The 26,971-nt window shown below is 38.3% G+C and overlaps 1 protein-coding gene across 1 annotated transcript in view; it reads left to right on the top strand.

Annotated features, from left to right (window-relative positions):
* LOC126470304 (protein unc-79 homolog) overlaps nucleotides 1–26,971 on the top strand; it is an 857,658-nt gene that overhangs the window by 427,350 nt on the left and 403,337 nt on the right. Inside the window, exons 26-27 of the mRNA XM_050098074.1 lie at nucleotides 11,629–11,750; nucleotides 20,046–20,268. Of these exons, the coding sequence (XP_049954031.1) occupies nucleotides 11,629–11,750; nucleotides 20,046–20,268 (345 nt within the window). The remainder of the gene's footprint in view (nucleotides 1–11,628; nucleotides 11,751–20,045; nucleotides 20,269–26,971) is intronic.

Genomic DNA, 26,971 nt, shown 5'->3' with positions numbered 1-26,971 from the left:
TTCCTGAAGCATTTTTGTAACACTCGTATGATGATCAAACCTACCAATAACAAAATCTAGCAGCCCACCTCTGAATTGCTTCTATGTCCTTCCTCAATCCGACCTGATAGGGATCCCAAACGCTCGAGCAGTACTCAAGAATAGGTCATATTAGTGTTTTATAAGCGGTCTCCTTTACAGATGAACCACATCTTCCCATAATTCTACCAATGAACCAAAGACGACTATCTGCCTTCCCCACAACTGCCATTACATGCTTGTCCCACTTCATATCGCTCTGCAATGTTATGCCCAAATATTTAATCGATGTGACTATGTGAAGTGCTACACTACTAATGGAGTATTCAAACATTACAGGATTCTTTTTCCTATTCATCTACATTAATTTACATTTATCTATATTTAGAGTTAGCTGCCATTCTTTACACCAACCACAAATCCTGTCCAAGTCATCTTGTATCCTCCTAAAGTCACTCAACAACAACACCTTCCCATACACCACAGCATCATCAGCAAACAGCCGCACATTGCTATCCACCCTATCCAAAAGATCATTTATGTAGATAGAAAACAACAGCGGACCTACCACACTTCCCTGAGGCACTCCAGATGATACCCTCACCTCCGATGAACACTCACCATTGAGGACAAGGTACTGGATTCTATTACTTAAGAAGTCTTCAAGCCACTCACATACTTGGGAACCAACCCCATATGCTCGTACCTTAGTTAGGAGTCAGCAGTGGGACACCGAGTCAAACACTTTCTGGAAGTCAAGGAATATGGCATCCGTCTGATACCCTTAATCCATGGTTCGCAAGATATCATGTGAAAAAAGGGTGAGTTGCATTTTGCAGGAGCGATGCTTTCTAAAGCTGTGCTGATGCATGGACAGCAACTTCTCTGTCTCAAGGAAATTCATTATATTCGAACTGAGAATATGTTCAAGAATCCTGCAACAAAATGATGTTAAGGATATTGGTCTGTAATTTTGAGGATCCGTCCTTCTAACCTTCTTATACCCAGGTGTCACCTGCACTTTCTTCCAGTCGCTCAGGACTTCACGTTGGGCAAGAGATTCGCAATAAATGCAAGCTAAGTAAGGAGCCAATGCAGTAGAGTACTCTCTGTAAAACCAAATTGTAATCCCATCAGGACCTAGTGATTTATTTATTTTCAACCCATTCAGCTGCTTCACAATCCCAGGGATGTCTATCACTGTGTCCTCCATATGGGAATCTGTACAAGACTCAAACAGCGGTATGTATGTACAATCCTCCTCCGTGAAAGATTTCTCAAATGTTAAATTTAAAATTTCAGCTTTTGTTTTGCTGTCTTCCATTGCCAGACCAGACTGATCAGTGAGTGACTGGATGGAAGCCTTTGACCCGCTTACCGATTTTACATAAGACCAGAATTTCCTTGGGTTTTTAGCAAGATCTTTTGCTAACGTATGGCAGTGGTAGTGGTTGAATGCTTCACGCATCGCTCTTTTTACAGCAGCAGGAATCTCTACTAACTTTTGCCTGTCCTCATTCTCCTGATCTTTCTTGTACTGCGAGTGCAACTGCCTTTGCTTCCTGAGAATTCTCCGAATTGCGCTGTTAAACCACGGTGGGTCTTTTCCGTCCGTAACCCACTTTTTCAGCATATACTTGTCCAATGCGTGATTTACAATGTGTTTAAAATTTGCCCATAATTCTTCCATGTCCATCATACCGGAAGTAAATGAAGTAAATTCATTTACTAAGTGGGATGCTAACAACTGCTTATCTGCTCTTTCTAATAAGAATACGCTCCTAGCCTTCTTGACCGACTTTTTAACTTTCGTAACCATAGTCATAATGACAACATCATGATCACTAATCCCTGTCTCAACACTGACACCATTGATGACGTCTGCTCTGTTTGTGGCTGCCAGATCTAAAATATTTCCGTTACGCATTGGCTGTCGATTTAGCTGCTCAAGACAGCTTTCAAAGGAGAAGTAGATCTGTGTCAGTTTATAGTTAGTAAGATGGTTTTTTTTTTGTAATGAACACTATATGAAAGGATCATTTTATGACACTCATTTACCAATATTGCATTAATGCATTGAATTTAAAATTTTAAAAATGTTTTTTTATTTATAAGGTAATAAACATATAATAGAACTATTACAATACTTGTTTACAATGGAAACATTACTGCACTGAAATGGTGCAGAACTTTGATTGTACTTTATATGTATATACAGGGCGTCCCATTTATCTTGACCAACCAAAAAAATGTTTGTTCAGATGCAAATTAAAAATGTTTGTTAGCCACCATGGGGACATCAATCACCATGCTTGCCTTCATTGTAGTTTTGTTTTTTACAAAGGCATGAACAGTGGTTTGATGTGTTTTAAATGGCACCCTCTATTTTTTATTCCATAATTCATTTCCTCTCCTAAAGACCTATTCATAAACGTATCACAGTGACAGATTCACTGAAACACAACATTATTAAATACATAACACAACATTGGCATTGATGCTCCCAGTGCATTGTGCAGGTAATGGAACACATCGATGTGCTGATGTTGACAGAGGACAAATGTAAACGTAAGTAGAATGCACACCCATCATTCTGCCACTCATCATCAGTTGAAGAGTTGTATGAGTAGAATGTACACCAATGAAGAGAAGGTAGAAATGCTACTCATCTATGGGGAATGTAAGTTAGCAGAACAGTAATTGCAATACTGTTCTCTTATGTATGGGTACATTTAGTACAGTATTTAGTCCTTTTAAATACTGTTGTGTAGAGTAGGTATGCAGTAAAGGCTGTCCTTCCTACAAACTGCATCAACATAACATTTTTTTATCGTTGTTGTTGTTGAAGGTAGGCAAAATGCTATGCAGGCAGCAGAACTGTACAGAGAGTGATGTGTTGACAAGAAACCACCTTCCCGACAGATGTTTTCTCATCTTGTTGCTACACTTCAGGAAACAGGAAGTTTCAACCCACAAAAATGCAATCATTGTAGCACTCGCACAGACGAAGCTCCCAAAGTTACTGTTCTCACTTCCGTTGCTATGAACCCACATGTGAGCACATGACAGCTTGAACATGAGACTGGCATTCCTGAATCCAGTGTACATCATATTCTTACATGTCACTGGTTCCATACTTACCATGTTTACCTACATCAAGAATTGCATGGGGATGATTTCCAGAAACATGTACAGTTCAATCAGTGGGCACAGCAGCAAATCCTCACCAACCTGAACTTCTTTTCCAATGTTCTATTTACCAATGAATGTCCCTTCTCAAAACAAAGGACAGGTAAATACAAGGAACATGCATTATTGGTCCAGCAACATCCCACAATGGCTTAGACAGGTGGAACATCAGTGTCAATGGAGAGTTAACATCTGGTGTGGGATGCTTGGTACCACAATTATTGGCCCTTATTTCATTAATGGTAGTGTAAACAGCACAACATATGCCAACTTCCTCAGATGAATTCTTCCTCCTCTTCCAGATGAAGTACTGGTAAGAACCAGAATGCTGATGTGGTATCAACATGATGGATGTCCAGCACATAATGCCTTGCATACACGTCGTGTTCTGAACCGGAAGTATCTTGCCAGATGGATTGACCGAGGAGGAACAGTTACTTGGCCTGCTAGCTCTCCTGATTTAAATCCTCTGGACTTTTTTCTTTGGGGATACATTAATGATGTTTTCTATTGTGATATTCCAACAACTCCAGAGGACATGCTGGAACGTATCATGCTTGCTTGTAATTCTCTTCAGCAGGCAACACTGGAAGCAGTAAATAATTTTCATTCAATGAGTGCTTCAGTATATTGGTGTCCAGGGTCACCACTCTGAGCACCTATGAATGTTCCACTCCTGGGCAATGGTACAGGAGAGTCAAACTCAATTTGGTGTTATGTTTTTACTTTGTTTTCATCTGTTTCCTGACAACTCCAGCAAATGGATGAGTTTATGATCCCGGGCTCAAAGTCAGTGTTGTGTTATGTAATTAATAACTTTTTGTTTCAGTGAATGGTACACTGTGATACATTTTTGAATAGGTCTTTAGGAGAGGAAATAAATTACTGAATAAAAAATACAGGGTGCCATTTAAAAAAGTAATACCACTGTTCATATCTCTGTAAAAAGCAAAGCTAAACTGAAGGCAATCATGCTGATTGATGTCCCCTTGAAGGCTAAAGAACATTTGCTTGAAACATTTTGTAATTTGCATCTGGACAAACAGTTTTTTAGCATGGTCAAGATAAATGGGACACCCTGTGTGAAGCTTTTTATGGCTGCTGGCAAGTTATTGAAAATGTGTGTTCCTGAATAATGCCACACCTTTTTGTACAAGAGTAAGTGATTTTAAATCTTTGTGAGGATTATTCTTATTTCTAATGCTGATTCCATTAACTGACCTGTTGGTTAGAAAAAGTGATATATTTTTAATGACAAATTTCATCAAGTAATAAATATATTGGGAAGCTGTAGCTAGTATCCCTAGTTCCCTAAACAGGCCTCTGCAGGATGTTCTTGAGTTCACACCACATATAACTCTTATTGCACATTTTTGTGGCTGGAAAACTTTAGCTTTGCTTGATGAATTACCCCAAAATAATCCCATAGCCATAGTATGCCAGCTTTTTCATTTTTATATCCCCTATGTCTGACAGAATTTTCATTGCAAATAGAGATTTGCTTAGACACTTAAGCAGTTCCGTGGTATGCTCCTCCCAGGTGAGCTTATTATGAAGCTGTAAACCCAAGAATTTAACACTGCCCACTTCTTCTATCTGCATATACTTATGGGACACCACTTATAAGTTCTGAACTACATGTAGTGTGTTTTTTCAAAATTTAGTGACAAAGAATTGGCTAGGAACCAGTGATTAATGTCCACAAATATTTTACTAGCTGATCTTTCTAAGACTGCACTCGAATTGCTATTTATAGCAATGTTTGTATCATTGGCAGACAAAACAAACTTGGCATCTGGTAATGTTACTGATGAAAGGTCATTGTTATACACAAGAAAAAGTAAGGGCCCTAAGATGGAACCTTGTGGGACCCCACATTTAATTTTTTCCCAGTTGGATGATACATGATAGCTTAATACATGTCTCTTTCCTAATAACACCCTTTGTTTCCTGCCAGAGATATAAGATTTGAACCATTTTGCTGCATTTCCTGTTATATCATAATATTCTGCTTTACTTAAAAGGATATTGTGATTTACACAGCCAAATGCCTTTGACACATCACAAAACATACCAGTTGCCTGCAATTTTTTTGTCTAATGAATTAAGTACATTTTCACTGTAAGTGTAGATAGCCTTTTTAATATCAGAACCCTGTTCGCTGAGTGGTCAGCATGACAGAATGTCATACCTCATGGTCCTGGTTCGATTCCTGGCTGGTTCAAAGATTTTCTCCACTCAGGGTTAGGTTAGTGTTGTTTAACGTCCCGTCGACAACGAGGTCATTAGAGACGGAGCGCAAGCTCGGGTTAGGGAAGGACAGGGAAGGAAATCGGCCGTGCCCTTTCAAAGGAACCATCCCGGCATTTGCCTGAAACGATTTAGGGAAATCACGGAAAACCTAAATCAGGATGGCTGGAGACGGGATTTAACCGTCATCCTCCCAAATGCGAGTCCAGTGTGCTATCCACTGCGCCACCTCACTCGGTCCCACTCAGGGACTGGGTGTTGTGTTGTCCTTATCATCATCATTTCATCTCCATCAACACACAAGTCATCGAAGTGGTGTCAACTCGAAAGGCGAACGGTCTACCTGACAGGAGGCCCCAGCCACACGGCATTTCCATTTTTCCATCAGAACCCTTTAGAAATCTGAACTGCGACTTTGACAGTATTTTATTGGTGATAAGATGGTTATAAAGTTGATTGTACATTACCTTTTCTAAAATTTTTGAGAATGCTGGCAAAAGTGAAATTGGATGGAAATTTGGTGCTATTTCTTTATCTTCCTTCTTAAATAGTGGCTTAACTTCAGCGTATTTCAACCATTCAAGAAATATTCCACTGATAAACAGCTGGTTACAAAGATAGGTTAATATGTTACTTAACTCAGACTCACATTCTTTAATTAATGTTGTTGATGTTTCATCATACCCACTAGATGTTTTGGATTTTAAAGATTTTATGATAGACATTACTTCTGCTGGGGTAGTGAGGGTCAAATTCATATTATGGAAGTTACTTGAAATTTACAGTCTGAGGTATCCCATGGCAGCATCTACAGAACCTGACAACCCCATATTTTCAGTAACAATTATAAAATGTTCTGCAACACTATACACATCTGTTGCCTATGTATCATTTACTCTTAATGTTACTTGCCCCTCTTCATGTCTGGTTCTACCAGTCTCCTTCTTCACTATATCCCATATTGTCTTCATTTTGTTATCTGATATGACTATCTTTCCCTTGTAATATATTTGCTTTGATGTCCATGTTACAGTCTTTAAAATTTTGCAGTAGTTCTTGTAATGTGCAATAGCATCGACATCAGAACTGTTTCTGATTGACAAAAACAGTTTTCTTTTTATTTTACAAGATACCTCTATTCCTTGAGTAATTCATGGCTTCTTTATAGACTTTGCTCCAAGCTTGGTTAGTTTTGGGGGAAAACGGTGTTCAAATAAGGTAAGCACTTTATTAGCAAAAGTGTTATATTTTTCATTCATGCCATGAGCACTGTAAACATCACTCCAGTGAATGTCTCTGAGGAGTGTCTTAAAATTATCAGTTTTTGGCTTATCGGTTACCCTCTTGAGTTCAGATTTAACAGATTTTATATCCTGTTCAGTATTAACATTTAACAGAAGAAACTGCATGTCACGGTCTGAGAGGCCATTGACTATTGGTTTTATAATATAATTTTGATCATTGGCCTTTTCTATAAAGATATTTTCAGTATCTGTTTGTGAGCAATTGGCTATTCTAGTTGGGAACTTTACAGTGGGAATTAAGTTGAATGATAATGTTACTAACTCAAATAAGTTCTTATTGGGAGAGTCTTTAAGGAAATCTACATTGAAGCCACCATCAACCACTATTTCTTTGTTTTTGGTTGTTAAATGGGCCAGAACAGCTTCAAGGTGGTTTATGAACAGATTAAAGTTACTTGCAGGTATTTTATATACACTTAGTATTATGAAGGATTTTTTATGAAATTTAACTTGTGTTGCACATGCTTCCATATTCTGTTCTAGGCAAAATTTATGAATGTCTATGTTCTTAAATTTATGACAGATCCTGACAGTTCCTTTAACCATTTGTGCTCTACAAAAGTGAGATGCCAACCTAAATCCTGTAACATTTAAAAGTTCTATAGCAGTGGTCACATGATGTTCAGAGAGACAGATTATGTTAACTGGGTTTGAGGACTCTAATTCATCTATGCAGATAATTAATTCATTAATTTTATTTCTCAGTCCTCAAATATTTTGACACAATAAAGGTAGGTGACACTAAACATTGACTGAGTTAAAATTGGGTAGAGTTGAAATTTCTGCTGATTGTTGAAAATTCTGAACCAACAGCTGTTTATGCTGATGTAATAATCTAGAATTATGTTTTTGGTTTCTTTCTCAAACTGATGGTTTGTCTCAATCATAACCTCTCTTAAAACTTGGTTTCTTTCTGTCCTCCCTACCTTAAAAAAAAGGGTCTTTTCTGAACCCTGTAACCACTGGTATTTTATCACTCATGACAGTGCCTCCCCCCTTTAACTTTCCTGCTATTCTCCCAGCCAGTGTACCCTTCCCTTTCCTGTTGAGGTGAAGTTCATGCCTAGTATAATCCCATCTATTAAGAGAATTAACAGGAACCACACCGATGTGTGACCCTGCACCCAACATAAGCAACCGTTCCAACTCCAAATTAACTCTCCTGACAGAAGAGTTCAAATGAGGTCACTCATGGTGCCCAAGAACAGATACAAACTCAACACTAGTATGCCTCAATGCTGATGCAATCTTTGCCAGTTCACACTCAATACTGTACCCAGGATCTCTGTCAATACTATTACCTGGCTGATCCACTATAATCACAGTGTCTTCCTTAGTGAAATCTTTGCAAAGTGATCCTAAATTCTCTGTCACCTGCTCCAGACCAGCACTAGGCTTAAAAAAATTGTTGACTTGGTATTCTGATCCTACTTCATCCTGCAAAAGTTGGCCAACACCCCTTCCATGTGAACTACCTAACACCAACACTTTCTTTCTCTTTACTGATTTCCCTACATTCTTACTTTTCAATTTGGTGCTGAAAGTTTGTTGTGCCCTGTCTACATCTGAAACTGCTTAAGGCTCACCAGCTTCTAACTGAAGCAACAGGTCAAATAATGGCAAGTCCATATACACAAGTGATGCTGGTATACAGGGCAGTGACATAGAGAATGATGACAAGTGATTCAAAGAGGTTAAGGGGTGGTGACGGTATAGAGGTGGTGAAGGAACTTAGTAGTAGGAGGGTAGATTTTGGGCAATTTGTTGGAAGCTTTGGTCAACTAGGAGCTAGTAGCCAGCCAAAGCAGGTTATCCAGGATTGTCATGTTTGTGGATTTTGGGGAGCATGTGGCAGGAGGATGTGCAGTGTGTTGTTCGGGTGAGGAAGGAAATGGACTCATGGGAGAGGTTCTGGGAAGGGTCTAAGGATTTCAGAGTGGATTGGAGGTTATGCTGGACTTCTGTGATGGGACCACTATGACAGAGCTTGTAGGTAGAGGAGTCCGACAATTGGCAGGGACTTTCTGCCAAGTAGTCACTGTGATTCATAACAACAGTGGCTGAAAGGTTGGTGTTCTTATCAAGAGGCCTGGGAAAGGACAGTGAGGTCAAGTTGGAGGTAAGGAATCCCTGGGAGGTAACCAGGGGGTGGTTAAGTGGGACAGGTTGGGGGTCACAGTTGGATAGTGGTATGAACTGGGAGAAGCAGGGTTTAAAGTTTTGATTGTTTGGCTGTGATTGGATTGATTGGTGGCAAGTGTCCCCCATTGTAGTATCGGGAGTAGGAAACTAAATCTTTGACAAACCTCATATTGTTAGACGTGGGTGGGAGCTAAAATTAAGGCATTTGGATAGAACTGAATCATCTGTGGGACTGAAGTTTTTGGTGGGAAGTGTAAAAACAGTGTTTTGGATTTGTTTGGGTTAGTGTTTTGGATTTGTTTGGGTTCTGAATTTTTTTAAAGGATTGGGAGGGAGCTTTGGAGGATGTGGTAAACTGAAAGGACATCTAGGCAAGGTCTCTGTGCTATGAGAATTTGACAAGGGAGTTACTGTGGACAGGATGGATTTTGATGGATTGTAGTGCCCCACAGTGGAGGTAGAATGTCGATAGGTTGAACAATTTATGAAAGCAGTGTCTAGAATGCTCTTCCAGGTGTTGGAGTGCAAGGGTTTCATTTCCAGAGATATGGTGTGTGTAGAGATGTTTTCACAGTAACAGTATCTTATGCAGGGAGCAGTGGTGGCTCTGGGATACCTATGCCATGGATATGTGTTTTCTGCAGTTTCAGGTTTGTGAAGGATAGGACTGGCTGATCTGAAAAAAAAGGTGAAGGTTGTTGTGATAGCATTTAAGGAACACAATGTAGGACAGGGTTTTAGTCAGGAAAAGGGATAAAGGGATATTTTCTGAACTGGTGCATATAGATGGAGCAGGGATCACTGGGGTGTAGATGGTTTTACAGAAACAGGGAGTGATCTGGAAATGGATGAGTGGAACCATTAGGTGGATATAAGGGGAACTGGATAACAGAGCATATGTTTGGGGTTGGAAATCAGGGAAGAGATTCTGCTAAGGACAATAGGAAAGTTTTGTGCTGTGAAAATATTTGTTCATGTGTAAGTCACCATCATACATGGGAAGAAAAAGGAAATATGTAAAATTCATATTAGGACAATGTATGAGGAGGGATGTGTTGAGGGCAATGTGTGAGGAGGGACATGTGGATTTCAAGGTCAAATGTTGGAATTAGTTGCTAGGAAAGTTTTGTAACTGCGATCCTGTTGAGTGGTACATGACCAGTGTGCGGCACAGTCATAATGACCATGACTGGTGCTACAGGGTGACATGAACATATGTGAGACCACATTGGTCAGAACTGGTTAACTGTGTGTGTAACAAACCAAGAGGGCAAACATAGAAAAAGATGTGGATGCACACTACAGAAAAGACAAAGTAGATGTAAATTACAAGACAGTAATAAAGGGACAGATGATACAAGGTTTAAGATTGAAGGGAATCAATAGGTATAGTAAGAAATTTCTGGTAGAATGTAAATAATTTAGGAGTAAGGGAGATCACTCAACGAAAAGAAGAAGTGCTGAGTTGTTGACAGACAAACATGAAAAAAGAAAGAAAACTTGCTGAATTTTCAAGTTATCCTTTCTTGCGCTAGAGTACAAATATACACACAAAACACAGACCATGGATGCATATACATGCACAATATCAATGAACTATGCAGATTGGAGTTATCCTTACAACACATCCTTCACTCCCACATTCTTCCTGGCCTTAATCTCTGTCACCAATCATCCCATCCCCCCCCCCCCCCCCCCCCCCCCCACCCACTCAACAGTTTCTCTTTCCTCTGTCCCGTACCTCTTCCTAATTCAGGTCCCCACATCACCTTCAGCATGCATCACTACCCATCACACACTCATGCATCACATGCCTAGCCTGTGCACCTGCTACATTTCACTCCATATTCGTAGCTGGCAAACTGGCTGCCTTTTCCAAGCTGCTAGCCACTGACCCACATCACCTCTTTCTGCCTGCACTTTGCTCTCTTTCTCCACATCCCACTTGAGACCACCCCCACCTTAACCTGGTCCACCTTCCAAATTGTACCAGTGTCATTCTGCATCCTTTCAGTGCCATGCAGGGGCCTAGTTGTGTGTGTGCGTATGCATGTGTGTGTGTGTGTGTGTGTGTGTGTGTGTGTGTGTGTGTGTATGTGTGTGTGAGAGAGAGAGAGAGAGACAGAGAGAGAGAGAGAGAGAGAGAGAGAGAGAGAGAGAGAGAGAGAGGCAGAGCATTTTTACTCTAGCTCAAGAAAGGATTACTCCAAAACCCAGCAAGTGTTCTTTCTTTTTTTGTATGTGCCCATCAATGACTTTTGGTGAGTGTTCTCCTTTACTCTTTCACAACTGTCTGGTGGCAGACATGTTTTCAAATACCTACTGAAGCCCTTGACAACCCTGTCTGTCATCTAGAAGAATTCTTGAATAAAATAACTAGTGAATTACAATTATTATGTCGCCAGCATATAGCCTAAATATGTATTTTTAAAAGGTTTTTGCAACTTTAACTGATATAACACTTATCATAATTTTAAACTATAAATCAAAGTAACGACACAAAAAATAGAGGAATTGTTCTGCAACATTTGTAGTAGTTTCAGTGTAAAGTTAGTGTCATTTCTTCGTTTGAAAAGATGAATTTTAATTTTCAGTCTGTTTGATATAAACTGTGTGTCCTCGAAATAACTACTATTGTTCATTTCAATTGAAAACTGTGCTTGTGGTTTGCAGTACCTTGTATTTTGTATTTATTTCATGCTGAAATATTACTTCATTTCCATAGGCTTATCCCAGTGATGAAAAAATTGTAGCAAAAACCCAAAACATTGTTTTGAGGCACTTGTACTTACTGTTGGGATACAATCAGAATGAGAAGGTCTTTCATATTCCACCCCAGAGATTAAGGTAAAATTTCAATTACTTTGTGTGATTTTGTATTTTATTTTGTGTACCTCTTTACCCTTATATATTCTTCTGACCAGAAGCCATTTAATCTGTTGTAACAGTCTGTAAATATATTTTCAAGTGTACAAAAGTGCTGAATATTATAACAGTTAATGTTTCATAGCATCTCTTATGTATAATAATGTTGGAAATGACAATTTGTTATCCATCAAAGGTATTACATACCATCACATTATATATACATGAATACACCTTATTCAATCATGTAACATTGTTCCCTAACCCATCTAGTGAATTTAAAATATGGGTCATACTGGAAGTTAAATTTTAATCTCTACCACGACTGCACAGTTCAGTGTAAGTCAGAGATAGAGGTTATAGATGTGATTATACATGTACATTTAATCCATTTGGAAGTTAGTTTTAGACTTTAGTCAAGTGTAAAGTGACAATTAAGCTCAAATGTAAGTGACAGGCGAAACATGTTGCAAATCAGTTATAAGAACTTTCGTTGAAAATTACGTATTTTTGAAATCTTATTGATGATGAAAATATACAACTTTGAATATGATAATCAAAATGCCTGTGTGAAATGCAAATAATGGTTAGAGCATTGAGTGGTCAATAGGCACAAAATGTATTTAGCTAAGCTTTACATTGACGTCAATCTTCAGAGCAAATTAACACAGAAAATACACACACACTCTCTCTCTCTCTCTCTCTCTCTCTCTCTCTCTCTCTCTCTCTCTCTCTCTCTCTCTCTCTTCTCACACACACACACACACACACACACACACACACACACACAGAGAGAGAGAGAGAGAGAGAGAGAGAGAGAGAGAGAGAGAGAGAGAGATAGAAAGAGAGAGAGAGAGAGAGAGAGAGAGAGAGAAACATGGAGAGCAAGGATGATTACATGATACTGGCACTGCAGCTCGACATGAGTGAGGAGCTATCCTGGGTGAGCAGAGTGTGCGCTGATATGAAATTTCCTGGCAGATTAAAACTGTGTGCCCGACCGAGACTCGAGCTCGGAACCTTTGCCTTTCGCGGGCAAGTGCTCTACCAACTGAGCTACCAAAGCATGACTCACGCCCGGTACTCACAGCTTTACTTCTGCCAGTACCTCGTCTCTTACCTTCCAAACTTTACAGAAGCTCTTCTGCGAACCTTGCAGAACTAACACTCCTGAAAGAAAGGATATTGCAGAGACATGGCTTAGCCACAGCCTGGGGGATGTTTCTAGAATGAGATTTTCACTCTGCAGCAGAGTGTGTGCTGATATGAAACTTCCTGGCAGATTAAAACTGTGTGCCCAACCGAGACTCGAACTCGGCAAAGGTCCTGAGTTCGAGTCTCAGACGGGCACACAGTTTTAATCTGCCAGGAAGTTTCATATCAGTGCACACTCCGCTGCAGAGTGAAAATCTCATTCTGGAAACATCCCCCAGTCTGTGGCTAAGCCATGTCTCCGTAATATCCTTTCTTTCAGGAGTGCTAGTTCTGCAAGGTTCACAGAAGAGCTTCTGTAAAGTTTGGAAGGTAGGAGACGAGGTACTGGCAGAAGTAAAGCTGTGAGTACTGGGTGTGAGTCGTGCTTTGGTAGCTCAGTTGGTAGAGCACTTGCCCGCGAAAGGCAAAGGTCCTGAGTTCGAGTCTCGGTCAGGCACACAGTTTTAATCTGCCAGGAAGTTTCTAGCAAAGATGCTACTGAGTACAACAGGGTAGATTTCAACAGTTGCTGTACAAAGCAAGTCATCAGGATCTTTTCCCATGATATCAGCTTCACTGAAGAATGTAAATGTGTATTGTCCTTATAACACATTCTTTGATCCCACAATCTTCTTAGCCTTCATCCTGTCTAGCCCATGCCAATCACACACCTCCCCCCCCCCCCCCCAATCATACCCCTCACTCATTCTGTACCCACATTTCCTTCTCCACAGGCTCCTTCTCCATCTGCTCTATCACCTCCTTCCATTCCACTCTGCTGTTCATTGCACTTACAACTCTCCCAACATATGTCTGAATGAGATCACTGGTGCCATATTCATATCATATCCTATTATTGCCCCTCCCTTCCAGCCATCAGCCACCCCTCCCTCCAAAGCTTCTCCCCATCCCTGGTTCTTGTCTCTTCACAACTGCTCCACACAACACAACCTCTTACCACAGTGAAGCTACATCACTGCTGCAATGTAATCAGCTGGGAGAATGAAGCTGGGCACATGTCTACAGGTATTTGTGTGTATTTTTTGTAAGTTAGCTCTGAAGAAGATCATTGTGTGAAAACTTAGTAGTACTGTCAGTGTTGTTTATGTGCCTATCCACTGCTTAATGCCTCAGCTGTATGCTGAGTTGCTAGCTTTAGTCCCTTGATTAAATATTTTAGTGTTATTGACAACAGACCTGATTTCTTATGGGGTGTTGACATGCACCCACATGCATGCACGCGCATAGACACACACACACACACACACACACACACACACACACACACAATGATTTTATAAGGAATTTGTAGAATAATCTCATACTGAAGAATTTTTTGTAATTTGTTCTAAGAACTCTCTTACAATGTAACAAAAGACTAAGACCAGGTGACATTTTAATTTTTATTTGAATGTAGACAGTGTTTTTAAATTCCTGATGCTGCATGAAAATTTGTTATAAAATGTGCATCCAACTGTTTCAGGATCTGTGTCAATATGTTCATCCAACTATTTCAGGATTATGTTACTTAAGACTATTTGTATACATGTGGTAGTTATCTTTACACCTAGCACATAATTGTTAACAGTTCTGTGGACAGTTGGTGACAAATTATGTGCTGGCTTCTGCCCTGGATTCTTCAGGCAACATTTGTTTTACAAATTTTCTGACACCAGGATCGCTGAACAAAAACAGATTGCAGGTTAGAACATGTGTATAAATAAATTGTGTGAGTCCAACAATATAACAAAATTCACTGACATGAATGTTCTTGCCGTGGACAAGAGCTAAAATTCCCACTTATTCAGGGAAGCCATAGAAATCCACAAATATGACAATAGCTTCAACAATAAAGAGAAAAGCTTCAAGGTGGGTGGATCCTAAATTTCTGTGCTGCAGCAAACAACCATTGTAGGTAACACAGAGAGCACCACAGCAGCAGTGGCTGCAAAAAAGCTTTCACATTTTGGCACCACAGGTACATATGATCTACAGCCACAAGCTTGACTTCAGTCCACCCTCGGCACTGGTGAGTAAAGGTTTCACAATGCCAACCACTCACGCTGGAGGAACATCAGAAAAACTGTCAAACAAATGGCTGAAGAACCCAAGACAGAAGCCAACAGGCACTTTGTGTTTTGCATCTACTGCTGTAGTTATGTACATATTTTTTTACTGAAATTACACTGTTAATTTTTAAGAACATAATTATTTCATATGCGTACAATGGAGGCACTCTCAGTATTTGGTATCAGTAAATTTATTTCTGCAGGAATTCCTTGCTGATAGATTTCCAAAGCACCTATCAGCCTTCTTTTATGGTATAAGTACGCTACTTACATTATGTCTATATTAGCTGCACTGTCCCCATGTACTTATACAGTACGGGATGTGTAGATAAATAAGACTTCTTAGTTGAGTGTCATGATCAACAGTTTCTGACATTTTTCTCAGGAGAAATATATTTGTGGGTAATATTTGAACAGATTTTATGTATATGAGTATCCTATGACATTAAAATGTCCACCATCAACCCCAGAAACTTGCTGCAGTAAACTTTTGAAATACTGGAGCCCCACAAGATAGATATCAAGATCATCTGCTTTGACTGCCCTTTTTGCTTGTATCCCCATGAAAGTTGTTTTAGTTCTATTTATAAAATGGTTGCACCCCCGAAATATTTGTATGCTCTATTTGTCCCTAAACATGTCCTCATTTCTAGATCCTTTGCAGATTTACTGGTGACTGATAGAACTGTGTCATCAACGCTGGTGGCTGTTGTTTAAGAGCACAAGATCACCCTGACTTTTGAAACCTTGCAGATTTATTAGTTATTTTTCTTTGAATGCTATTAAATGTAATGTAGATGTGGTAATCTGAAATAAATGGCACTAAATATACTGTGCTGTGCTACATTGCTCCTCTAAACTCAGTGAAACTTGTCACCAGGGTCACAAGAACACCTTTGGTTGTATGTGTTTTAAGGAGCTTTTACGGATGCACATCTGGCATGACATAATTGCCTTATAGGTAAAATACATACAGATTTTATAAACAATGTGCACAGTTCACAGCATGCACAGCTAGCCCTTACCACTCAACTACATGTTTACATCAGTGCCACTAAGTGGTAGCACACTGCAACAGACTTTTATCCCCATTCACGTGGCATATATCCCTCCATATTTGTAGCACATTCCTCAGATATACCAGTTCACTCACTATGTAGTAAAATTAGATCGGACACCAGTATATGTTATTATTATACTGATAGAAAAACCTATTTTGTGGGATTCTGAATGAGATACAGTATATTAAGTGTTGGATTTTATCATACAGTAATCTATTTGAGGCACTGAGAACTATAAAGCACATCATCATCGATTGTGAGACTGTAGCATTTGTTCATGTTTCTGACATCTATTGATCTTATGGTGGGTCTGGTTTATCTGCACTGTAGACCCACAGTGTATATATAAATGAACATTCACAAAAAGCTGTCTCACTGGTTTCTCTGATGTTCACTTAAATTTCAGGTCAAAGACAGTGTGCTTTTGGCCCTTATGGCTCACAGCACCTCATTTGTATTCTATTCAAGTGTCCTTGTTGGTAGATATTTAATCATTTCTGAAAAAAAAGCAGTTTGTGTTTGGAGTCAGTTGTTAACTGTGCAGGAACCAGCTTTCCTATGCTGTGTCAACATGAGATCTGTTGAATCTGTTTTGAGTGCTTGCAGGAAAGAAAATTACCAGGAAAAGATAGCCACAAAGGAATTAGGGCCACGCTGACCAGATTCATTGTCTGAGAAAATGATGAAGTCAAATAAGCATAACTACAACCTAACATTTAACAAAGAAATGTGTAATAAGCGTAAATTCTTGTGTGAGTGGAATGTAAGAATGACTTATTTTTAGCCTGGAAGTTAATATGTTAACTAATACATGTATTTGGGATCTTCTACATTTGTCTGATAAATGCTTCCACTTACACAAAAATGGGGAGTAGTGAAAGCTTAAATATTATTTCATTCTTGCCATAAATTCTACTTAATTATGTACAGAACTACAAAATTCCACAAAAACTATTCTTTCTTTTTTCAGACAAATTATGCATATTATTATTATTATTATTATTATTATTATTGACAGCAACTGAAGTTTTATATATTTGTTGATCCATGACAGTGATACAACAAATGCTATTAATTTTACACACATATATTTATCTGAATTAAAAACTTTGTGAACGCCCAGAATTGATACTTACATGCTACCACTGGTCATCAAGATAATGAAAAGGATAGACTCCTACTTCCCATACAGAATGTTGAGTCACAAACAGGCACGACGAAAAGATTGCCGTGCTTCTGTGACTGTTTGTGTTTGTGCGTGGGTGGGTGTTTTCTACTTCAAAAGAAGGCCTTTTGTCTGAAAGCTCAAATCATTGTACCTGCCTGTGACTTACCTCCTCTGTATGGTGAGTAGCAATCTATGCTTTCCGTAATTTTGTTGTTGATCCATCCCGGACTTCCCATCGTTAGAACTGTATTGTCAGCATGCATGACAGCTGTTTTATTTACAGCTTCAGTGATCATGAATCAACGCGCCAGATAGTCAGCATGTTAACGCTCAGCCTCCAGGATTCAGGGAAGAGCACTTGCCCTGGGCCAGATTTGCCTTACATATTAATGATGAGCCACCCAGCCTGGATGTGGTTTTTATGCATTTTCTCTTATCTTAGTAGGTGAATACTGAGCTGGTACCTGCCTCAGACACACTATGCAAACATTTAGAAAACTTTCTCACACTTGAATGTGAGACCCACTCTATACTCAGACAAATGAATAGACAAATTTCATTCTGGGAGGAGTGGTGGGATCAGTAAGGACATCTGGCCACCAGCTGTCACTAACATTGCCAAAATTCATCTAAGAAATCGCAACCCCATAGAGAGATGGCACAAGGCAAGGAAGGAGAAGAAGAATTGGTCTTTATGAGTCTTTAATTTTCATGATTTCCATAAATATAGTTTTTCCACATACACTAATTTACCAATGACATTACCCAAGTATGCTACATCCTCAACAATAACGATTGTAAAATTAAAGTGTGTAACAGGATTTTACAACTGTGCCCATGTTATTTAAGAGTGATTTGCTTATTTCAATTGTAAAATGCAACAATTAAAATGAATAAATGTTAATTAGATCACACATCCTATACAGTATATCCAGCATCAGAATTATTTAAATAGTTACCAAAAAATTTGCAGAAGTCGCCATTAAGCCACATCACTGTTTCCCTCAGATGTAGTCACATGGCTGTATCAAAAGTTTGTTCTAAATCACTGTCTTTAATTGATGATAGTCACACCAGAAAGGTATCAGTACACAAAATTTCAGCACAAATCTTGCAAAATACACAGCCCAATAAAAAAAGTGAAACATTCAGGAGACATTGTCAGAAGTCAATGCAACCTTGCACACACCATCAGTGGGTATGTAAATGGGTTGCACTTCTCTGTGGCAGATAGACTGCCTGTCTGGTTATTTTACCCCTACAACCACATTTCAGTCCCCCATAACTGTTATATTTTCATCTCCCCTTATGTATTGAATTATCCCTTCAGTATCCTCATATACTCTCTTTTATCTCTTCATCTGCCATCTGCAGTGTTGGCATGAGTACCTGAACTATTGTTGTTGGTGTTGGTTTGCTGTCAATTCTGATAAGAACAACCACATCACTGAACTGTTCACAGTAACTCTCTCTCTGCCCTGCCTTCCAATTCATAATGGAGCCTACTCCCATTATATTATTTTCTGCTGCTGTTGACATTGTCCTATATTCATCTGACCAGAAATCCTTGTCTTCTTTCCATTTCACTTCACTTACCTCCACTATATCTATACTGAGCCTTAACATTTCCCTTTTCAGATTTTCTAGCTTCCCTACAATATTTGAACTTCCAACATTCCGTGTCCTGATTTGTAGTACACTGTTGTTTCATTGGTTACTCAGTCTTATTCTCATAGACACCTCTGCACTGGCAGTCCCCTCCTGGAGATCTGAATGGGAAACTTTTCCAGAATCTTTTGAGTTCATCATGACACTTTTCTCAGTTACAGGCTACACGCCCTGTAGATACACTTTATGTGTCTTTAATGCAATGATTTCTGTTGCCTTCTGCATCCTCATACCATCAATCTTCATTGATTTTTCCACCTTGAGTGGCAGTTTCCCACCCACAGGGCAAGAGAGTGCCCTGAACCTCTGCACACTTTTTCACCCTCTTTGACAAGGCTGTTAGCTGAATGATGGTGACTTCTAATACTGGAAGTGTTTGGCCACCACTGCTTATGAATTTTATTAAAAATTTAAGTGGTGGTGGAGTTGAATCCTGAGACTTCATTAATATCAAGCTGAAGTCCTCAAAGTGGTGCTTTAATGTTTGGAAATAGGTGAAAATCAAATGGGATAAAGTTGGGACTATATGTAGGATGATAAATGGCAGTGAACACAAGGTGTCTCATTGTTACATATGTCACAGTGCTTGTGTGTTTTTTGGCATTGTCATGCTGAAGGAGATTGTGCTTCAAGTGTGGACAAACACTTTGAATTCATACTTTCAGTTTTCTGAGGATCTCTCATGCATCAACCTAGTTATGGTACACACCACCGCATAACACACTGCAATTCAGAGCCCTCTAATGGCCAAGGGTTGCATCTTGTCACCGAGTAATATGTATGGCATGTAATACATCAACCAATATTGAGAACAGAATAAAAAATTTGAAGGCATTCCTTTTCAGCAAGCCCCCATATATCACGAGGAACAGCTGGTTTTTTTTAAGTATTGGCTATCCTGCTAACTTGACTATTTCAAACTTAGCCCCAGTATGTACAAATTTATGTACCCTTTTATTGGTATTGAAGTAGTAATGTAGTTTCAAAGAGCCTCTTCTCTTTGGTGGTGTGTATATTGACTTACTAAACTAAACTGATGTCTTTTATTCTTGTTGCTGATGATGAATGGCTGAATTAGTGATTTATTTCTATGTAAATCTTATATAATGTGTTTCAGGATGTCACCAGTATTTAATGCATTTTTGGCAAACTTGCCACAATTGTTGGACCAAAATCAGCTTATGGGCTGTTCTCTCCTGCCAACATGCCTTGTGCTTTTACAGTATTGTCCTTGTCCTCATCATCCAGGCGAATTCCAAGTTCCAGCATATAGCCTATGGTTTCTCGAGCCCCATACACGTCGGTCTTGGCTAATGGCAGTTCTTGTTCTGATGTACAAGGTATCCTAGACTGGTTAAAATATATTAAGATATATTATTAGTAGTTTTACAAATATTATTTTTATAATGGTATTTCAGCTAAATCCTTTCACATATAAATTTAACTGCTACATTTTTATACATTATGGATTCTAATTTAGACACAACACATGACTTTAATCAATTTATTATAATACTTCTTATAATTATAGTGTCCATTATTTCTAAAATATATTTTGTGGTGAAGTCTTTTAATGTAACCCTACTGATCAGTTCTTTGTGCCATTATATGTATTGCAAAAATGTCTGTGCAAATAGCAACCTTTTCTTTAAGATAACTGTACTGGAAATTTCAAACTGCTTATTGGGAACTACTTCAGAGTAGCCTCATTTCTTCAATTTTCTCTTCCACATACCATATATGTTTCATCTCTCAACCATGAAGAGTCATGGTACAGATGATATTTTATCTTCTGTTTACTTAATGACATCTATTTTCATATTTATGAGTTCTACAACTTCCACAAAACAGCATGAGCCACAACATCAATGCTTGCACTAAAGATGCCCTTTCAATGTTAAAAACATATGATAGTGCACTTACTGTTTGTAACTGTGCAGAAAGACATGTTAGATTGCATTATCGGCAGTAAACTAATATAAACAGCAACAACTGAAACACTGAAATATACCTGGGAGTAACAGTCCAGAGGGATGTAAATGGACTGACTTGCTAAAAATATTTGTAGTGAAAAACAGATTCATTGCAAGAATTTAAGAAAATGGAATTCATTCATGAAATCACCTGGTCAATTGATTATTTAATATTTTTTGTTAATTTGGTCTCTTACTATCGAAGATTAATAGATGAGATATCAAAGATACAAAAAAGAGTAATGCGCTTTACTATGGGATTGATAAGCAGGTGTGAGAATATTATGGAGATGCTCATCAAACTCTAGTGACAGGTGCTACAACAGTGACATTTTAGTCAAGGTGAAAGTAACTTAAAATTTGGTGAGTTTATATTCTGCAAAAAGTCAAGCACTGTATTACTTCCTCTTGCATACATCTTCCAAAACAACCACATTCAGAAAATAAGAGAACTCAGCTTTTGGGGAAGTTTAATGACAGTTATTCTTTTTGTCGACCAATTCGGAATGGAATACAAAGAAGAGACAATGATACTGGACACTCTAGGAGTTGTACCTGTTGTCGAGCAGTCACCCATTTTATTACACTTTATGAAGAAGTTGATAAAATATTAATATATGGAACCTGGATCTGTAATGATTGTACTACTTATTACTGTATTAGAGAGGTATTTTTTTCCATTTCACTGCAAACTTAACTCCTCAAAACTGACCAAACTGTTGTTTCTGGGTTTCAAATAAATATATTGTTTGCCGTTTGCTTTACTGGTTTAGGTGTTTTGTTAAAAGTTTTTTGTATGTGCATACATATTTAAGGAATGCAAGCTTTGAATTAATTTTTATCTCCATGTGTAGTTTTGTCTTATTAACTCTAGATGCACTAACTCATTTTGATATGTGTGACCTACTTTTTGTGAGCCTTGTTCCATATTGTTACAAAATAGAAGCATTTACTGAATTCAGTATTCAGTTGAAAAATTGTAGTTGCCCTTTGTGGAAGTGTATTTCATGAGTGACCACCTGGTGAGGCTCAGTTTTTTTAATAAATACCTCCATACTTTCTTTTGGTTGAACCAACTGAATTTAATTTTGGCAACTATACAAACTGCACTGATCTCATTGCAATTTGTAATTTGATCCTGCTATAAGAGCAACTTATCCATATTTAGTAGAACCTACTGATTCTTTTCCTATATTGCTGATCAAGTTTCTGAACATAGTCCATGGTTAATAACTGCTGATACACTCATGTTCTCTGTGACAAAGTTTCACACAAATTTTGAAATGTAATATGCATGCCTGTCTCTCAATATTTTCACGTTTTATTCCTGAAGAATCAAGTTAACCAAGTTCACTAGCAATTCTTTTTATTACTATGACCAGTTTCAGCAGATTTGATCATTTGAAAATGGGTCACAACCTGAAACTATTCCTCAAGTGAATAAAAGTCAAACAACAATGTTCCCTGTTTTTCTATCGTATTGTGGCTATCATGCCTACATTTATGTGTTCACTATGCTGTTCATAGCAGCTTACCTGCACTTCAGTTCTCTTATTTATTATTAGATCACCTCCTGCATTACCTTACATGTTTTTGTGTCAGTGACACTGTATTCCCCCTTCCCCTCACTGATGGACTATGGACATAGCCATTGATAGGTTGGTTTGCATGCCTTAGCAATTCAGACAACATACCATATCTGCAACTACAACATAGGGGTATCCATTGAGAGATCTGACAAAGGCGTGGTTCCTGAAGAGGGGGAGCAGCCTTTTCAGTAGTTCCAGAGGCAACAATCTGGATGATTGATTGATCTGCCCTAGTAACACCAAAGAAAATGTCTTTGCTATGCTGGTACTGCAACGGCCGAAAGCATAAGGATACTTCAGCAGTAATCTTTCCCAAGGCCATGCAGCTCTACTATATGGTTAAATGATGATTGTGTTGTCTTTGGGTAAAATATTCTGGAGGGAAAATAATCCCCCATTCAGATCTCTGAGTGGGGACTACTCAGGAGGATGTTGTCATCAAGAGAAACAAAACTGGCTTTCTACACATTGGAGCCTGGAATGTTGGATCCCTTAATCAGGCAGGTAGATTAGAAAATATGATAGATGGATAGGTTAAAGTTAGATATAGTTGGAATTAGGGAAGTTCAATGGCAGGAGGAACAGTAATTTTGGCCATATAAATACAGGGTTATAAATACAAAATCAAATAGGGGTTATGCAGGACCAGGTTTAATAATGAATAAGAAAATAGGAATGTGAGTAAATTACTATGAACAGCATAGTGAACACATCATAGACAAGACAGACAAATAGCCCACACATACCACACTAGTACAAGTTTATATGCAAACTAGCTCTGCAGGTGATGAAGAGACAGAAGAAATGTATGATAAGATAAAATAATTATGCAGATAGCTAAGGGAAATGAAAATTTTTTGTGATGGGGGACTGGCATTTCACAGTAGGAAAAGCAAGGTAAGGAAAAATAATGAGTCAATGTGAACTGGGTGAAAGGAATGAAAGACAAAGCTGCCTGGTAGAATTTTGTGTAGAGCATAATTTAATCATCACTGACACTTGGGTTAAGAATCATGAAAGAAAGTTGTATACATGGAAGAGACCTCATCTACATCTACATGATTACTCTGCTATTCACAATAAAGTGCCTGACAGAGGGTTCAATGAACCACCTTCGTGCTATCTTTCAACCGTTCCACTCTCGAATGGCACGCAGGGAAAACAAGCACTTAAATTTTTCTGTGTGAGCCCTAATTTCTCTTATTTTATCGTGATGAACATTTCTCACTATGTAGGTGGGTGGCAACAGAATTTCCATGGGCAGATGTGGAATTTGATAACAATTTATTGTTTATGAACTATAGATTAATACTGAAGAAATTTCAAAAAGGTAGGAATTTAAAGAGATGGTAACCAGAGGTTGTCAAGAGTTTCAGAGGGAGCATTAGGCAACAGATGACTAGAATAGATAAAGGGATACATTAGAAGGCACATGGGTAGCTTTAAGAGATGAAATACTGAAAGCAGTAGAGAATCAAATAGCTAAAAAGACAATGCCTAAAAGAATGTCTAGGACAACATGGGAGATATTGAATTTAATCAATAGAATGAGAAAATATAAAAATGCAGCAAACAAAGTAGGGGAAAAGGAGGACAAACATTAAAAAAATTACACTGACAGGATGTGCAAAATGGCTAAGCAGGAATGGCTAGAGGACAAATGTAAACATTTAGAAGTATATTTCGTTAGGGAAAAGATAGATACCACCTACTGGAAAATTACAGAGGCCTTTGCATAAAAGGGAAGCAGCTGTATGAACATCAAGAGCTCAGACGGAAAAACAGTATTAAGCAGAGAAGGAAAGCTGAAAGGTTGAAGGAGTGTGTAGAGGGGCTGTACAAGGGAGATGAACTTGGGGCATCATTATAAAAATTGAAGAGAACACAGATGAAGATGATATGAGAGGTATGATACTGCAAGAAGAATTTGATAGAGCACTGGAAGATCTAAGTCAAAACAAGGCACTTGGAGTAGACAGTACACTATCAGAACTACTGACAACCTTAGGAGAGCCATCCATGACAAAATTATTCCATCTGGTGTGCAAGATGTATGAGACAGGTGAAATAACCTCAAACTTCAATAAGAATGTAATAATTCCAGTTCCAAAGAAAGCTGGTGCTGAGAAGTGTGAATATTACCAAACTGTCAGTTTACTAATTCATGGTTGCAAAGTACTAACATGAATTCTTTACATTATAATGCAAAAGCTGGTAGACATCAACTTTGGGGAAGATCACTTTGGAATCTAGAGAAATGTTGGAACATGAGGGCAATACTGAACATACAGCTTCTATTCAAAGATAGGTTAAGGAAAAACAAACCTTCATTTATAGCATTTATAGACTTAGACAAAGCTTCTGACAATGTTGACTGGAATACTCTCTTTGGAATTCTGAAGGTAGCAGGGGTAAAATACAGGGAACAAAAGGCTGTATACAACTTGTACAGAAACCAGACGGCAGTTATAAGAGTTGAGTAGCATGAAAGGGGAGCAGTGGTTGAGAAGGACAGGGTTGTAGCCTATACCTGGTATTCAGTCCATACATTGAGAAAGTAAAGAAGAAAACCAAAGAAAAATTATGGATAGGGACTATTGTTCTGGAAGAATAAACAAAAACTTTGAGGTTTGCCAACGACATTTGATTTCTGCAAGAGACAGCAAGACACTTGGAAGAGCATTTGAATGGAGAGGGCAGTGTCCTGAAAGAGGGATATAAGATGAACATTAACAAAAGCAAAACAAGAGTAATGGAATGAAGTTGAATTAAATCAAGTGATGCTGAGAGAATTAAATGAGACATTTAAAATAGTAGATTGGTTTTGCTGTTTGGACAGCAATGTACCTAACAATGGCCAAAGCAGAGAGGATATAAAATGTAGACTGGCAATGACAAGAAAAGCGTTTCTGAAGAAGAGAAATTTGTTAACATTGAATACAGATGTAAGTGTTAAGAAGCCTTTTCTGAAGGTATTTGTATGGAGTGTATCCATGTATGGAACTGAAGCATGGATGATAAACAGTTTGGACAAGAATATAATAGAAGGTTTCAAAACATGGTGCCACAGGATCATGTTTAAGATTAGATGGGTAGATCATGTAACTAATGAGCAAGTACTGAATAGAACTGGTGAGGAAAGAAATTTATGGCACATCCCGACTAGAAGAAGGAATCGGTTGATAGGACAAATTCTGAGACATCAAGAGATCAGGAGTTTAGTATTGGAGGGAAGTAAGGGGGCTTAAAATTGTAGACGGAATCCAAGAGATAAAGACAGTAAGCATATTCAGAAGAATGTAAGATTCAGTAATTATTTGGAGATAAAGAAACTTTCACAGGATAGGGTAGTATGGAGAGCTGCATCAAAACAGTATGAAGACCACAACAACAACAAACCTGTACTAACAGGCCCAGAAGTTGCTGTTCTTCCTGCAACCAGATTTCAGTTCTTCCACACCATGTCTAAACTATATGTAACATAAACAAAATTGTTATTACTTTTAGAAACACCAGAGAAAAGACATTTGCATTTTTGTTGTGTGCATTACTGTAAAGTCTATGGCACAAAATACTTTTTATTGAAGCATATATTAAGATTTGTTACAATCTGTTCACATATTGAGCATAGGAAAAGTGATTGCTTATGTGCCTCTTGTATGTATTTTTTTTTGTATAATTTTTGTCTTCATAGTCTCTGTGGGAACATTACATAAGGGGTGAACTATGTGTGTAGGTTCTAACATGAAGGTTAGTTCTTGGCATTTTTTAGCATCTTGTTCTGTAATCTTTAAGTGCCTGCCAAGTGAAATTTCTTAACTTTTCACAACACCCTAGTAAGATGAATGGAACTGGTGCATTTGTGCTGACTTTCTTTACATATCCTGTTAGTTTGACCTGGTCTAGACACCACACACTTGATCACTATTCCACCATTAGCAACAGAGATGTTCTCTGGCAAAAGTGTTGTTTCCCAGTGCCTTATCAGTAAATGATGTCTGCAACTAAGCCAGTATATCTGTTCTAAATCAAATTACCACATTTAATATTCCCAGGTATTTGTATGACATGAATGTCTCAAGTTATTATTCATAAATCTTCAGTTACATTTTTTAATTTCACGAAGGTGACACTTGTTAATAGTTAGTTAATAGTCTTAGTGCCAGGTTGATATATTGTCATAATCAGATTTGGTATTACTGTAAATATCACTATATAAGTATATGTCATAGAGAATCACAACTGCAAAATATCAGAGAATGAAGCAAGTACTAACCACTAAGTCATAGGCCAACACACACACCCATGCCCGAGGGAGGACTTGAACCTACAAAGAGGAATATATATTCTTAGTATAAATATCTTATGTAAATGCCCTTGTAGATAGCATTGGTAGCCCTCTGAGGCTGTTAATGGATGGTGCTATTGTAGTGCAAAGGTTGAATCACTGGAAAATGACTGTGAAATGTAGGTACACTGAA

This window comes from Schistocerca serialis, chromosome 3 (genome assembly GCF_023864345.2).
Source record: "Schistocerca serialis cubense isolate TAMUIC-IGC-003099 chromosome 3, iqSchSeri2.2, whole genome shotgun sequence".
Classification (NCBI taxonomy): Eukaryota; Metazoa; Arthropoda; class Insecta; order Orthoptera; family Acrididae; genus Schistocerca; species Schistocerca serialis.
Note: the sequence above shows the minus strand (reverse complement) of the source record. Positions and strands in the feature narration are given on the sequence as shown.